General features: G+C 44.0%; 1 protein-coding gene across 2 annotated transcripts in view; it reads right to left on the reverse strand.

The window, feature by feature from the left end:
- Nucleotides 1–15,822, reverse strand: part of ENOX1 (ecto-NOX disulfide-thiol exchanger 1) — a 576,449-nt gene that overhangs the window by 51,238 nt on the left and 509,389 nt on the right. For both annotated transcript variants that reach the window (XM_070409022.1, XM_070409021.1), the window contains 2 exons: nucleotides 11,361–11,468; nucleotides 6,469–6,525 (listed from right to left, as the gene is read on the reverse strand). In XM_070409022.1, the coding sequence (XP_070265123.1) occupies nucleotides 6,469–6,525; nucleotides 11,361–11,468 (165 nt within the window). The remainder of the gene's footprint in view (nucleotides 1–6,468; nucleotides 6,526–11,360; nucleotides 11,469–15,822) is intronic.

Below are 15,822 nucleotides of genomic sequence, written 5' to 3' on the forward strand. Positions count from 1 at the left end.
GAACCCCAAATCTCTGGAGCCCCGCACAGCACCAGGCACGCGGAAGGCCGGAGCGATAGCAATACCTAGCGTGTACTGCTCACATTGCCCTGTATGCACCACTCACATCAGCCTTATGAGGCAGGTGTGAGTATTACTTCATTTTAGACATGAAAAAACGGTGGATCAGTGTTTCACTCAGGGTCACCCAGACAGTAACCGGCAGAGCCAGGACTGAAACCAGGCCACTTGGCTCTCAGATCTGTTCTGAAACTTACACTCTGTCCTCTCCTTCAATGGATACTTGTTGATTTACTGAGCACAGTTGTATGGCAGGCTGTGAGGGAACACAAGCTGAGGGACTCGGTAGAGGCCGGGGACAGAAGGAGATGGTGCGAAGAGAGACAGGCAGGGGCTGGAAGCACGGTGACACTGCAGCCTCGCACCACAGTGTCTGCCGGCTCATCCTCCACCCTCTCTCCTGCTCCCTCCTGCTCCCGCTGATGGAGCCTGTGGGATCGGGAGCAGCAGGTGTGAATCCTGACAGGAGGTGTTCCTTACTGTCTCTTCTACTCCTCTTACAGTTCAAGGTCGGGTCTCCCAAGAGCAGGGGGCAGGTGGTCACGGGAGAAAAGGATAGAGCCTGAGTGGTGTTTGCCCTTTAAGGATGTGGTCCTATTTCCTGGTGGGGATTTTTCTTTTTCTTTCTCACCTTGTTTAATACATTCGGATGTATTCTTAGCTCACGTGCCTACCTGCCTAAAACAGTGATTTTCAACCTTTTTCATCTCATGGCATATGTAAACTAATTACTAAAATTCTGCAGCACACTAAAAAAATATATGTTTTGCAGATCTGACAAAAATAGGTATAAACTTGATTCATTCATGTTGTGTTGGCTGTTGTCTTTTCTTTCTTTCTTTCTTTTTTTTGACAATCTAAGGGAAAAGAGGTCAGTGTCCCTGACTGAAAAGCCAGGTATTGAATATTTTAAAAATCCTTACGGCACACCAGTTGTAAATCACTGGACTACAGGATGAAAGCCACGTTTGAAACTGGGCAAAACACTGGCACTTGCGGGTTCTGCCACACACACCATTACAATGCGTGGCTGACAGGAGCTTGCTGCTGCTGCGTGCTAAAGCTGAAGAATGCTCCTCACACAGCATTTCTCCCGCGCACGCCTCACATCTTTACTCCGCCAGGTTTAAAGACATCTCTCATGGAGGCAAAGTGAAAAACTGAAATCTTTTCTCTTTTGTGTGTTTATTGTGGGGCGGAAAGGGTGTTTAATTGAAAGAGGTAACCTTCCTCATCACAGATTAACCCTCTTTACAGACTGCAAGTGATTTCTCTGACTGCAGTGTGTGGCCTGAATTGTGCAAGTAGTGAGTATGGGGTGGCAGCTCCCCTGCAGCAGAAACAGGGCAGGAGAGAGAATTCACAGGAATCCCTTAGACCAGACTGGCCTGTACACTGAAGGCTGAGGCTGCCACTTCACCTGATTCCTCCCACTTGTTCCTACATTCCTCGTGTCCTCTCCCTTCCCCTCCACTTTTGCACCAAACATACACACGTTAGGATCACAGATGGAGGTGCCTCTGGGAGGAAGGTCACCAAAAAAGATGCCAGATGGGGATTTTATCTTTTCTTAATTTAAGATTTTGATATCCATTATGCATAATTGCCAGGGACCAGGCTACGTATTCAGCACTTCTGGGGATTGGAAGACTGCTCAGTGATGGAGAGGAAACAACAACACATAGCTTTGCTTTTAAGGGAAAAAATTGGATCTGGAATAACTGAACTCAGGAACTGTGGTAAAGGCTAGTTTTAAACTTGGGTCCACTTAAAAGGTTGAACTGCCCACTGTCATTAATATGTCCAGTTCCACATACAAAGAAAACCCTGTGTAAAATCAGAGTGCAGTCCTCTTGCGAGCAAGGCCTTTGAGGCTGATCTCAGTGTCTGGCTCTCATGGTTTTGGAGTAGTCTTCCCCTTTTCTTATGGGCACGGGCTTTCAAAAGATCTGTCATGTGGGGACAAAGGTGGGCCTCCTGAGGGTGCCTCTGTGTGGGGACCTCAAAAACACCAAACAAGGTGGTCAGATACTGTGGTTGCTCAATAAAATGTAAAAACAATAGAAAAGCAATAGTAACCGACCAAATCTAGATTAGCCGGCATCCTGTAAGCTTCCCAACTCTCTAGCCAGCGGTTCTCAACCTGTGGGTCGCGACCCCTTTGGCGGTCGAACGACCCTTTCACAGGGGTCGCCTAAGACCATCCTGCATATCAGATATTAGCATTATGATTCATAACAGTAGCAACATTACAGTTGTGAAGTAGCAACGAAAATAATTTTATGGTTGGGTCACAACATGAGGAGCTGTATTTAAAGAGCCAGAAGGTTGAGAACCACTGCTCTAGACTAAGGCAAAGGTTGTTTGTAAATTGCAGGACTCAACATGTCATTTAGAGGCTCCCTCCAGGACAACTAATGGATTCCACAAGTGAGCATCTGCCACGCTGATGTTCTAGACGCCAACGACTCTGTGAGTCTGAAGCTGCCTGCCAGACGTCATGGCACAGCGACTGACATACAGAATGCCCCGGAAACAAATGTGAGAGATGCAGACTGAGATTTATGGGCATGTTAATTACAGCATTGTTTATAATAGTTAAAAAATGGGAAGTTAAATGCCTAACACATATGTGCGTAGTTCTATTATTTCATATCTACATTATTCAGCTATTAAGAATCATGTCTTCGAGGAACATTTGGTGACAAGGAAAAAACTTATGATATAATGAGAAATCAAAAAGGTACAAACTTGAAGACAATGGTAATATTTATTTATTCATTTATGTATGGCTTTTCCCTCTGGTCATATACATGCACATGGCAGAAACAAACTAAAATAAAATATTCATAGTGGTTATCTTTGAGTAATGAGAAACTAAATTATGTTTATCTCTGTATTCTTTTCTGTAATTTTTTAAGTTTCATACAAAGTTTTCCTTTCTACTTCTACAATAGTATAGTTTTGAAAAACCAACTGTCAACTCTCACAAGAATACCCAGCTATACTGGCACCAATCTACTGTGTAATTATTATTAATAAATGATAATATAGTGAATCCCTACCCTCATATGTGAATAATTATGCACACAAAAAAACATCTATTTGTCTCAGTCAATAACCTCTGGGCCAGAGGCTTTAAGCCTTAAGATCTGCATTAAAATGTATCTTGTCAAAGTATTGCCTACTACTAGTATATTAAATGCTGTTGAGTACATACCCTGGGCCAGGTGTTTATCTATGTGCATTCATTTAACACACTTAAGGATGAGGAAGGTGAAGTTCAAAAAAGATCAAATAACTTGCCATGGTCATAAGGCTGTTTAGTGATCAATATAGATTCAAACCCTCTCCTCTCAGTCTGGTTTGAAAGCCTTGCATCATTCAACCACCACAGGGCTGGTGGAAACTTCAGATGACACCGAGACTTCATTTCAGACATTTAAAAATATCCTCACACAATATTTTGCTAGCATCCCCAATGTGTGGCCCAAATAAGTGATTTTTGTTTCTTTACTTTCACATAACCCTAGAGGAGGTGCTAGGGAAACTGTGCAAAGGAGACAACATTACAGACAAGAAAGAGGACACATGAACAATTCACCTACTGGGAACCCCTGAGAAAACAGGTTGTAAATGTAGCCCAGGCCTCTGCAGCAGAGACTGGCAGGTGCTGCTGGTTCTGCAGCTCCACAAGTATCTCACCTGCCATTGGTAAAGGTGTTGCTCCTCCCTCCTACCAGACCTGAACCCCATCTCTCAGCAGTCAGGTCTTTGGGTTGGTTACAAAGCCCACATCATGGACCGAAAAGAGCTATTTTTAAAATCTAAAAATGTTCCTTTAAAAAGGCAAAAGCCCTCAAAGATTATCTCCTTTAACTTTTCCCATCTATGTATATAAAAGCCTAAGTGACCGTCCGACCGGTAGCTATGATGCACAATGACCACCAGGAGGCAGATGCTCAACACAACAGCTGCCGAGCTGCAGTGACTTGGCAGCTGCAGCTACTTGGCAGCTGTGGTTCTTGGGTGACACACCCGGAACCAAAGAGGAGGGAGTCTGATTCGGGGTTGGGTCACCCAAGAACCACCCTCTCGCAATCCAGGACCCATTGGGGGATATCGGAAAGCCAGTTTTCAGCCCGATCCCCACAGGCCAGGCCTAGGGATTCGTGCACCGGGCCTCTAGTTTAATATTAAATGCTTTTCAACATCCCTCAAAACAGAGCCTCAGGGCTAGATATGTGTCATCTAATTTAATTCAATCAGCAGATGAGATTATAGTGGTAACAACATCCTACTCAGGTAGAACCTCACAATGACCAGGTGCTTCCACATCCGTTAGCTCCTTTGCTTCTCACACTAAGCCTCAAGGAAGGAAAGACAGGCAATATTACCTCCATTTTACAGACCGAGAAGTTAAGGCAGACTGCCACTTTCTCTGGCCCACTGGATTACCCAGTAGCCTTGGAAGGCACAGAGAGCCTGGCTCGGGGGAGTGCATACCAAAGCTGGGGTTGAGAATATGGCAGCAGTGTGTCCCTGAAGCCAGGATCCTGAAGAAGATTTTTAGGGTAAGAATGGGGGTAATGAAACACTGAGGTGGGAAGACATCTCTACTTAGGGCACAGTGTCTCCTATGGGGATCTCCGAACAAATGGCTTCCTCCTCAAGCGTTCTATTTTCTCAGTTCTATCCATTCTTCAAAGTCAAACACAAATGCCACAGATCCTGGAAGCATTCTTCATTATCTAGCACAAAGAACCTCAGTAATAACACCTTAAGGTTTTCATGTTCTTCAGCTCATTACAACATCATGATATGTTTTTGAGGTTTTGTCATTCATTTTACAAATTCGGAAAAGGAAGCTCAGAGATTTAAGTAACTTGTCAAATTGACACAGGTAACAAGCAGCAAAGTCCGAATTTCAAACTACATCATGTCATAGTGGCCTCACCTTCCTGTATACTTACCCCATCTTATATATTGCCCATGTGTTCCTTAACTCCTCAACTGCTTCACAAGTTCTTTGAGGGAAGACAGCAAGCCTTACAATTCTTTTTGTTTAAAAAAATGTTTAATCCTCACCCAAGTGTGTGTGTGTGTGTGTGTGTGTGTGTGTGAATATATATATATATAGAGAGAGAGAGAGAGAGTGGAAGGGAGCGAGGGAAGGAGGGGGAGAGAGATAGCGATAGAGATAGATAGAGATAGAGAGATAGAGATATAGAGATAGTTAGATATTGATGTGTGAGAGACACATAGATTGGTTGCCTCTTCCACGTGCCCTGACTGGGGCCGGGGATCTAACCTGCAGCCCAGGTACATGCCCTTGACCGGGAATTGAACCCAAAGACCTTTGATGTGCAAGGCAACTCTCTAACCACTGAGCGCACCAGCCATGGACTAACAATTTTTTGTAAACTACTCCCTCCCCAGTACCTAGCAGAGCTCTATGTACAAAATAAGGTCTCAATAAGCATCATATGTTAACTATCTTTTTGGTGGGAAACAGTAATTAATAAGAGGTAATTTCTGGTATTCTGAATGTCAGGCTCTCTGCTGTATAAAATTAAAACAAGAGTAAACATGAAATGAATCATTTCTCCTAGCTCTAGTTAATCAAGCATTGATTACCATGTCTGATTCTGTGGTATGTGAGAAGAACCACTTAGTAAGCATTTTCTGTGATGAGGATAATCAGATACATACAGATATCAGAGATATTTTTGAAAAGACAAAAAAAAACACACACACACACAAGACCATCAAACATATGGAGAGACAATGATCTACATGGTATAATATTGCACCTGAGACTGAAGAACTTCCAAGGCAAAGAGAGCACTTGATAATTTGGGGCAATTTAAGGAACACTAAGAGAGGCAGTCAGGCTGCTAACTGGGGCCTTGTACCATGATGCCTGTATCAAGAAGACAGAGGCATCTTGCTACTGTTGTGGGTCTGACACAGAAGAGGGGTACACTTTCCCGGGCTTTTATGGGAGAAACGGTTTGCCCTGATACCTCCTCAACATAGTGATCATCTCATTACCATCTGCATTGACAGGCAAACTGAATAAACATACATGCAATGTCTTACTTAGTAACCTGTTGCGTCTCATTCCATTTGGCCTCCCAACACATCATTAGTTTATAGCTTTGGAAATATAAAGGGCTCAAACAAATTCATTGAGATTAGAATTTTTATGGTAGAGATTAGGTCAGGTACATCTACGTTGGCATCCTGTAACCTGAGCTACCAATAGCAGTGCCTATCTACTATATTTGATTGTCAAAGCAAGGACAGTGATCTCCTTTGTGTTATAGATACAATGCCACATTCCCATGAGCATTCAACCAACATCAATTAAGAAAGAAGAACAAATACCAGGTTTAGGGTACCTACATTTGTATCCTCATGGCTGTGGCCATTGGTCTCCACCAATTCCTTGGCACCTTTTAACTGCAAATTAAAAAACAACAACACACCAAGTGGATAAGCAAGCATATCTATTAAGTGTATATCATCTTATTAACTCTGGTTCGTCTGAGGTTGCACTTTATAAAACTTCCAAGGAGGAAAAACACAGACAGGCCCATAATTCTAATGAGTCTTCTTGAGACCAATATTTGATGAAACTTGATGGCTGGCAAAAATAAATGCATCTTGTTCATTATTTTTTAAATAACAAGATTTGAAAGCAATTCCATAGGCATAAAATGTACAAACATTGGTTCTTAAGAATAAAAAATGATTTCATTTTCCAGTTGCATTGCTATTAATTTAAGCCCTGCAAGTGCTTGCAAGCTGCCACCAGCCAAATGATGTGATAGTAACGGTGACTGGTGAAGGATGGTTGGTTGAATAGGCCACGGAGCTACTGTCATGTCCTCTGTGAACATGTTTCAATGGCTGACATGGTGTCTGGAGGCCTAAAAGGAGATGGTTTGCTTCTTTTCGTAAAGGAAGAACTGGGAAGACATCTCCTTGGTCAGCGAGGCATTAGCAGAAAAGCTATTTTGGACAGTGAACATTTGAAAACACTACTCCCTAGACTCTCTCTCTCAGAGGATTATGAGAAATCAGCTGTTACCAGAGTTCTGGAACCTCTAATTGGCATTTTATCCTAGCCTGACTCAAAGCAGACATATGGAGGCAGAGAGCAAGGGCAAAGGGTGAGCAGGCCTTGCAGCTGTTGCCAGTATTTCTTCCTGGCTTATTATGCTTCGAAGCAGCACCTTCTGTGCCATTTTTAATGCCTGAAATAAAGAATTCATGGTGAGAAATAAATGCTTACAGTTTGAAAGAAAATAAATGCATATATACCATCCGTGTGCTTGATTCGAACACTGGTTTTCATGGCTACTTGTATACATTAAAATGAAAGCTTCATTATATTTTTAAGGCAATCTCAAACTCGAAGCAAGAAAGACATATGTTCTTTGTGCCAAGAGAGGGGCTTTGCCAAAGCAATGGCGACTGGAAGATAGGGAGTGTGGGGCAGCTGGTTATGGCTCATGTCCACATCTCTCCCATTTACGAAAAAAACTGCCCACGATGCTTTAGGGCCACATCATTGATGTTTGTACATAACAAGTACAAGGGAGCATGGGCAAAGGGTGACATATATGAAAAGAAAAGGGCACGCAGTGATACAAGCGCCATCTACTATCAGTGGGCACAAAAGGACTTTAAAAACCCCTCTACATTTTCCTGTCTTAAGTTTTCTTATTGTAGGTGTTCCTCACCTTCCTCCTCTTTGTCAACTCTCTTTGCTCATCCCACCTGAGGGCTGTAACTTGTGCCACTGTTAGAGTGGAGTTAGCTCAGAGTGTTTTGTTATTTTCAGCCAAAGTACAGGACTGTGCTGTTAAAGTGCTTCACCTTTGCAAGCTTAATGCCATAAATGTGCCCTTCTCCCCTTTAAGTCAATTCCATCTTCCTCCTCCGTGTTCTCATTATCTCTGCCCTAGCTTCCTCCACTACGCATTTGCTCTCATCTCTCCCTGTTCACCAGCATTGCCGCTTCCCTACTCTCCTCTGCCAGGACTGATGACCACAGGTCATGCCTCCCTCCTGCAGGTTCCCCTCTCCTGACAGCTGAAGCCCTCGCTGGCCTGCTCCTTGGTGTATGAGTCTTGCTAACAAGACTCCCAGTTCTCCTCACTGTTCCCTCCTCCAGATGGAGGGATCCAACATCATGTCTCATGGGACTTGGGTCTTTTGAACAAGCTCCAGGTATCAAGCCAGTGGGGCCTAGAGGGACCTGGAGACACTGCATCTTAGCAAACAGAGAACTCAAGGAATGAGCCTGCCTTCCCTGGAGGGGTGGGGCCGCTGATGGTAAGGTGCCCTCACAACCTAGTTTTTCTTTTAAGGATTCCCAACAAGTGGCAGTCACTTTGAATAGCAAAATTTCAAGTGTTTGTGAAGGGTCCATCTCTCTCTCGCTCTCTCTCTCTCTCTGTGTGTGTGTGTGTGTGTGTGTGTGTGCGTGTGTGTGCGCACAAAAGCAAGAATCCAGACCCAAACAATCAAAAGCTCTAGCAGTGAGGCCATTTATCTAGGCCCTATCTATGCAGGCACTGAAAAGGTGTTCATGCATGTAGTTACCCTACACAAGTCCAAAGAAAGTCTTGGAAGGCAATGCTCATGGAGGTACACGTGCATTTTAAGTGTATGTCTCTGGGAGGGGTGGGTGGCTGCAAGATGAAAGGAACATGCCCACTGCATGCCACCATCAGCAGGGGTGACAGGGGCACCAGGAGAGGGGCTGTCAAGAAAACAGCTGGTGGTAGGGGTAGCACCCAATGCATTTGGCTGATGTGGGCCTGCTTAGATTTAAATATTCTCAGTGCCTTTGCTTAAAAAGAGCCACCTCATTTAAATAGTACAGCAGATTTAAAAATGCGTTCTTTCCAGTAGTATCTCCTAGGTTTCTAATGATTTTAGTGGTTCTGAATCTTCTCCACATTCCCATCTATTTTTTAAGTAATGGAGAGTGAAGTGTGAGGCCTCACCAGTGACTGTGTCTGTGCTTTAACGATGCAAACCCTACAAGAATATAGCAATACTCTCTGCAAAACCGGGGTTCAGACTTCAAATCACATAAAGGATTTGAGTCACTCAGGGAGGGACTGCACATGTGCAAGCACAGGAGTATAAACCACGAAGGTGAGAGCTGTCTGTTTGATTGGGAGCAAGTTTGAACCAAAACAGCTCCACTTGGCTGGGAGTCTCAACACTGCAAAGGCAGAAAGGTCCATGACTGCAGGTCTCCGAGACAGTCGGCCATGTGAATTTAGTAAACAGTATTTTTCAGCTCCATCTAACTTATCCAAAATTGTACAAACTCAGCCTCAGTCTAAGTTACTTAATCTATACTAATAAGAGTATGCAAATTGTCTGGGATGCCGTCACAGTAACAGTAATGACTGAACAGCAGGCTGCGTGGGGCCACAAGGCCAGCAGGGGGGTTAGTGAGGGATGATCAAACGACTGAACAGCAGGCTGCATGGGACGACCAGGCTGGCAGGGGGGACAGTTGGGGTGACCAGGCAGGCAGGGGAGGGCAGTTGGGGAGGACCAGGCTGGCAGGGGGTGCAGTAAGGGGAGATCAGGCTGGCAGGGGGGGCAGTTGGGGGTGACCAGGCTGGCAGGAGGGGGCAGCTGTGGGCGACCAGGCTGGCGGGGGGGGGGGGGGGGGCAGCTGGGGGTGACCAGGCCAGCAGTGGGTGTTGGGGGAGACCAGGCTGGCAGGGGGTCAGTAAGGGGTAACCAGGCCAGCAGAGGGGAGCAGTTGGGGGCAATCAGGCCGGCAGGCAGAGGTGGTTAGGGGTGATCAGGCTGGCAGGGGTGGCAGTTAGGGGTGATCAGGCAGGTAGGCAGGTGAGCAGTTAGGAGCCAGCGATCCCAGATTGTGAGAGAGATGTCTGACTGCTGGTTTAGGCCTGATCCCAGGGATCAGCAGTTGGACACCCCCGAGGGGTCCCAGATTGGAGAGGGTGCAGGCTGGGGTGAGGGACCCCCCATGCATGAATTTGTGCACCAGGCCTCTAATATATCTATAATAATCTATAATAATAAAAACATACTATGCTAATTAGACCAGACATCCTTCTGTCCTTCTGGACAAAGCTGCGGTAGTGGGGGCTGAGGCAGAGGTGGCCGCCGAGGCAGCGGGGGCTGAGCCCCTTACACAAATTTCGTGTATCTGGCCTCTAGTATTAATTATAAAAGAGAATGATTTGTGTTACAAAGCCTCTTCCTCCAAAGCTATAGAAGCTTATAAAGTGTCCAACACCTTCACTTTTCCCTCACAAATCACTTATACTTTTAGGGAAAGTAACTAAAAATATATTTTCTTGACCTCAAACCGGTAAAAATAAACATTTGTAAAGTGACTGAGTCACAGCTGAGTAGGGTCACACTCTTCCAACTTCATATTTAAAAAATGTCACTTTTGCAGTTACTTATATTATACAAATAATGTTTTCATAGATCACTGTAAGTTAAAAATTTAAAACGACTGAAATTTGGTTAGGGTTGGAGTTACTCTGTGTGAGCTCCCCTCCCAGTTACATGCATTACATCTTGAGCAGCAAGTGCAGGCCTGGACTAGGGAAGCATTCCAACAGCTCCTCCCCCACCCCCACCCCCACCCCCGCTCTACCCTTGTGGATGCTGGGCTGGACTCACTCTGTGCCGAGCCATCCATCTTACCCGGCTGTAAGACTGCACTTTCAAATCCACTTATCATTGTCAGGCCACACTTTGCTATCACAGGAAGCCAGGATGAAACGATCAGATTTACAAACTTCATATAAAAGGTTTGCTGCTCACCGTGGTGAGATCGGTGGCCTGGTGCACAGGGAAGGTATTTCTTTAATGTTGCCATGAATCAGTCCTTCTTATGCACACGTCTGCAGGCGTGCCAGGGGTATGCTAAACTCATTTTCCTCACTATTAGACTTAAGAGGAAACTAGCTGCTTGCTAGGAAATATACCTGCACTGCCAATATTTTAAAACTTTACCAAAATTCATTTATCTTCTGGAAGAAACTCTCCCACATCTCTGGTGGGCTACGATAATCTAAATAGCAACCTACGAGTGACAAGAGAGGTGCTGGGAATGAGATTATAAATTCCACAGAGCCAAGCCCTGGGAGGCTGGCCGGGCAGGGGGCAGGCTAATTGCACCGCAGGTTCACTTCCGTCACGCTTGTGCGCCCAGCGCCCAGGGGACGCGTGTCTATGCCTGAACCCGTCTCCCAGGCAGAGCTGCTGCGGTCACTTACTTGCTCCTGGAGGACTTTGAGTAACGCCTGTGTGTGCGACTGCTCTTCCTTTGCTTGTTCCAGTTCTGACTTTTTGTTGTTTAACTCTTCCTGGATGGTCAGCAATTGCTGTGAAATGGAGGAATATGTAGGGTAAGTAGGACTGAAGGCCAGTGACTGTAAGACATTCAGAATATCCACTGAAGACCATGAGGAGATTTGTACAAGTCTCAGAGCTTAGTCCATACTTCAGTTAACTTTTGTGTGTGTTCCTCTCCCGCAACTGAGTGTAGCAAGTCTTGTAGTTTAGGGACACGCAAGGCTGTTTGTGACATTGCTGCACAATAAAGCAAGTTTGTTGTAGTATTTGTAAGGCACCATTATATTCCTTTTAACAAAAGCTACTTCACCAGGTGGCTGGGGCCACGAAGGATCCTTTTACTTTCTCTGTTATGACAGTGATATTTTATTAGATCAGCAGGACTGAAGTCCAAACTGCAATCAATATATCAGCTGAGAAAACTGCTGATATAAGCTGTCAAAACACTAAGCTATGGCCTATGCTGCTATTTTTAAGCCGGGCCACTGAGGGGGATTTTGGTAAACCTTTCCTTGCCCTCTCAACTGTAACTGGCGGAGGCTTTCCTGTCTGCCAAGCACAGCGCTGCCCAGCACTAATTCTTTGGAACGGGTTGTATATTAATACACACACAGGCTGGGGCGCATTCAAGAGCTTCAGAACAGTCTCTGGAAACAGCTAGGTCTATTCAAAGCCTCCTGAAAACAGAGGGCTAGTTTAAAGAGACAGAAACGCATTTCTTCTGCTCCTGCCCATAGTAGACGCTGCCCTAATGCTGTGAACATATTAGTGCTTCCCTGCCTCTTTGGGCCCCTGACAAACTGGCTGCAGAGCTTCCCAGCAGTTCTTCACTGAAAGGCCTGGATACACACTGGCACTGGGTTTCTGATGGGTAAACCCACCAACTGGAAGGATTAAAAGATTTCCTTCAAAACCACTCTTTTCGGGGCATGTTGGGGGAGGGAGTAAGTACTCAGAAAAACACACTGCATTTCCTTGGGTTGGCTTGCTCTGTTCCTACTCTGGCACCCGATACAAGCTGAAGAACCTACCTTGGTCCTCTAGCATAAACAGCGATTCCCTTGCAATTTTCTAACAACTCAGTGCCTCCTATTTCACCAGCTGCTCGTAGGTGAGGTAATACACACATCCCACACTGGCTCCCTGAACACTCCATGTGATTTATGCATCGATTGATTAAGGTACAGAAACCAGGGAGCCTGTCTTGTACTTCCGCACTGTGACAAGTACCTAAAATGACAGTTTACAAACAGTGAGGAATGACTCTGTTCCTTCATTCTCATTCATGAGGGGATCTGGTGCTGACTTTGATGATGTCAAGTAAATGTGTTTTGTTTTTTTTTAATCCTCACCTGAGGACATGCTTAGACAGAGGAAGGGAGAGAGAGAAACACGCATGTGAGAGAGAAACATCAACTGGTTGCCTTTCATATGGTCCCTGACTGGGGATCAAACCCTCAATCCAGGTATGTGCCCTGACCAGGAATCAAACCAGCAACCTTTCAGTGCACATGACCAACTGAGCCACTTTGACCAAGCAATGCCAAGTAAATGTTTACATCATTAGATAATTTCAAATCTAATCCTTAAACCTCCCTTAAAAATGAACCAAAATGAAGGGCAGGAAATTATCTTCAAAGGCAGGTTGCTTATGTTTGTTCCCTGAGCACTTGGAATAGCAAAATTTAGAACAACCTCTGTCCAGCAGAATGGTTTGGCTACATTAATGATGGCACATCTGTACAATGGAAAACGATGCAGCCATTAGAAATGAAGCTGCACAGCCTGGCCAGAGTGGCTCAGTGGTTCAGCATCGACCTATGAACCAGGAGGTCATGGTTTGATTCCCGGTCAGGGCACATGCCTGGGTCTCGGGCTCGATCCCTGGTAAGTGGTGTGCAGGAGGCAGTTGATCAATGATTCTCTCTCATCATTGATGTTTCTATTTTTCTCTTCCTCTTTGAAATCAGTACAACTATATATTTTTTTTAAATGAAGATTTTTAAAATGTCTCAGGACATAGAAGAAGTGCATCAAACATTGTTCCCTGAACAAAAATTTCAGGTTTCTAAAAGTTTTCACTGAACTGCAACATATTCATAGAAAAGGATCAGGATACCATTTCTGGGCGAGTGGGTTTAAGGATGTTTCTGTTAGTTTTTGCTTGTAATTTTCTGCTATGTCTCTAAGGAGCATATACTGCTTGAGTAATGAGAAAAAAATCAAAAGAACTTGATTAAGGTTGGGTAAAGGACAAAGAAAAGAATACTACTTGGGTTTAACTCTCAGTTATTATTACCAATGCTGTGAATAAAGAAGAGGGAAAGTGAGAATCCCATTGAAGTCTGCTATTTCATTTACGCATTTATAACACTTCTTCATTCTATTAAATCACACACACAATGTCATGGGGATGTAATGAACAGCATAGGGAATATAATATTGTTAAAATGCCAGTATAAATGTAGCTAACACTAATAGACTACACTTAAAATAGCTAAGATGGTCAATTTTATGTTATACAAACTGTACCATGGTTAAAAATTAAAAATTTTAAAAATTAAATACACACACACCCTTTCCCTTTATGTCACTGCCCATTTTTAAGCTTCCATCCTGTCTCATTCTTCCTTGATATCACACTTTTTAAATAAAATGTCTTCTTTCTTATTCCTACCTCCTTTTATTCTCATATGTAGGTAACCACTTTCAATAGTTTCTACTTTTTTATTCGAATGTGTTTTTCCAAAATATATAATGTTCTTATTTGAGTATGCATTTTTATGTAAGTGACAGTGTCACATTTACTTACTAAGCATTATATTTTTAAGGTCCATCCATTTTAATATGTACACAGGGTGGAGCAAAAGTAGGTTTACAGTTGTGAGTCTACAAAACACAGAGTTTATTCTTGTATTATTATTTATTAACTAGAGGCCCAGTACATGACAGTCGTGCACTGGGAAGGGGATCCCTCAGCCCGGCCTGCACCCTCTCGAAGTCCAGGACCCCTCGGGGGATGTTCGACTGCTGGTTTAGGACATCCCCTGAGGGGTCCTTAGCGCTGCTGTGGAGGCAGGAGTGGCTCCTGCCACTGCTGCTGTGCTGGCCAGCCATGAGCCCTGCTTCTGGCTGAGCAGCACTCCCCCTGTGGGAGTGTACTGACACCAGGGGGCAGCTCCTGCATTGAGCATCTGCCCCCTGGTGGTCAGTGCATGTCATAGCAACCTGTTATTCCGCTGTTTGGTCAATTTGCATATTAACCTTTTATTATATAGGATTATTGTATTATTTTCCATACAAACAACTGTAAACCTACTTTTGCCCTGCCCTGTATAAATAATCTCTTGCTGCTAATGCTGCATAATATTCTTTGGAGTGCATTCTCCCAATTATACCTAATGTGCTCTCCCAGCGAAGCCCACTCCGATTTTCTTCATTTCTCCCTCCTCTACACAAGGCTACAAAGGGACATGCTGGTGGACGTTCCCTAATGGGCCTAGGGAGGATCCCTTGCTATGTTTCCAGCAGTGGAATTGCTGGTCCATAGGGTGTGCCTAAAGAGTTACTTAGCCAAAGCTACTCCACAGAATGGCTTCACCAGTCTACCCACCCACCGGCAGTATATAAGAGTTACTGTGTTCCACATCCACACAAATGCTTAACATTATCCAACTTTCTAATATTTGTCAGTCTAATAATATAAAGATTCTTCATCCTTTAAAAGTTTTGTACTTCTCTGACTGCTTGTGATTTTAAGCATCTTAGCTGCTGAAGTTTATTTATACTTTAAAAAAAAATGTTTTCCTCACCCAAGGATATACTTTTTAAAAACTGATTTTAGAGAGAGGAAGGGAGAGAGAGGGAGAAAGAAAGAGAGAGTGTGAGTCATCACCAGGTTGCCTCCAGTACAGGTCCAAATTGGGGATCGAAGCTGTAACCTGGGTCTGTGTCCTGACCAGAAATTGAACCTGCCATTCTTCAATGCATGGGATGATGCTCCAACCAACCAAGCCACACCTATTTATACTTCCTAAAAGAATAGTCAAGGAATGTGGTCTTTAAAGCTGGGGGGGGAGGGGGGTGTCCTTAAAATGCTGATTCCTGGGCCACATAGAAGACCAATTAACTCAGAATATCTAGAGCTGTAAACCAAGCAACTATGCTTTAAAAAAAACACAAAAAAACTTCACATATAATTTAATTTATATGTGGAATTTAAAACCTCAAATAAACAAATAAACAAAACAGAAACAAACTCATAGGTGGGAAAAACAAATTGATGGTGGCCAGATGGGAAGGAGGTTGAAGAGATGGCTGAAAAGATGAAGGGATTAAGAAGTACAAATTGGAAATTACAAAACATTCACAGGGATGTAGAAT

This window comes from Myotis yumanensis, unplaced genomic scaffold (assembly GCF_028538775.1).
Source record: "Myotis yumanensis isolate MYYU_CA2020_CCGP unplaced genomic scaffold, mMyoYum1.0.hap1 SCAF_3, whole genome shotgun sequence".
Classification (NCBI taxonomy): domain Eukaryota; kingdom Metazoa; phylum Chordata; class Mammalia; order Chiroptera; family Vespertilionidae; genus Myotis; species Myotis yumanensis.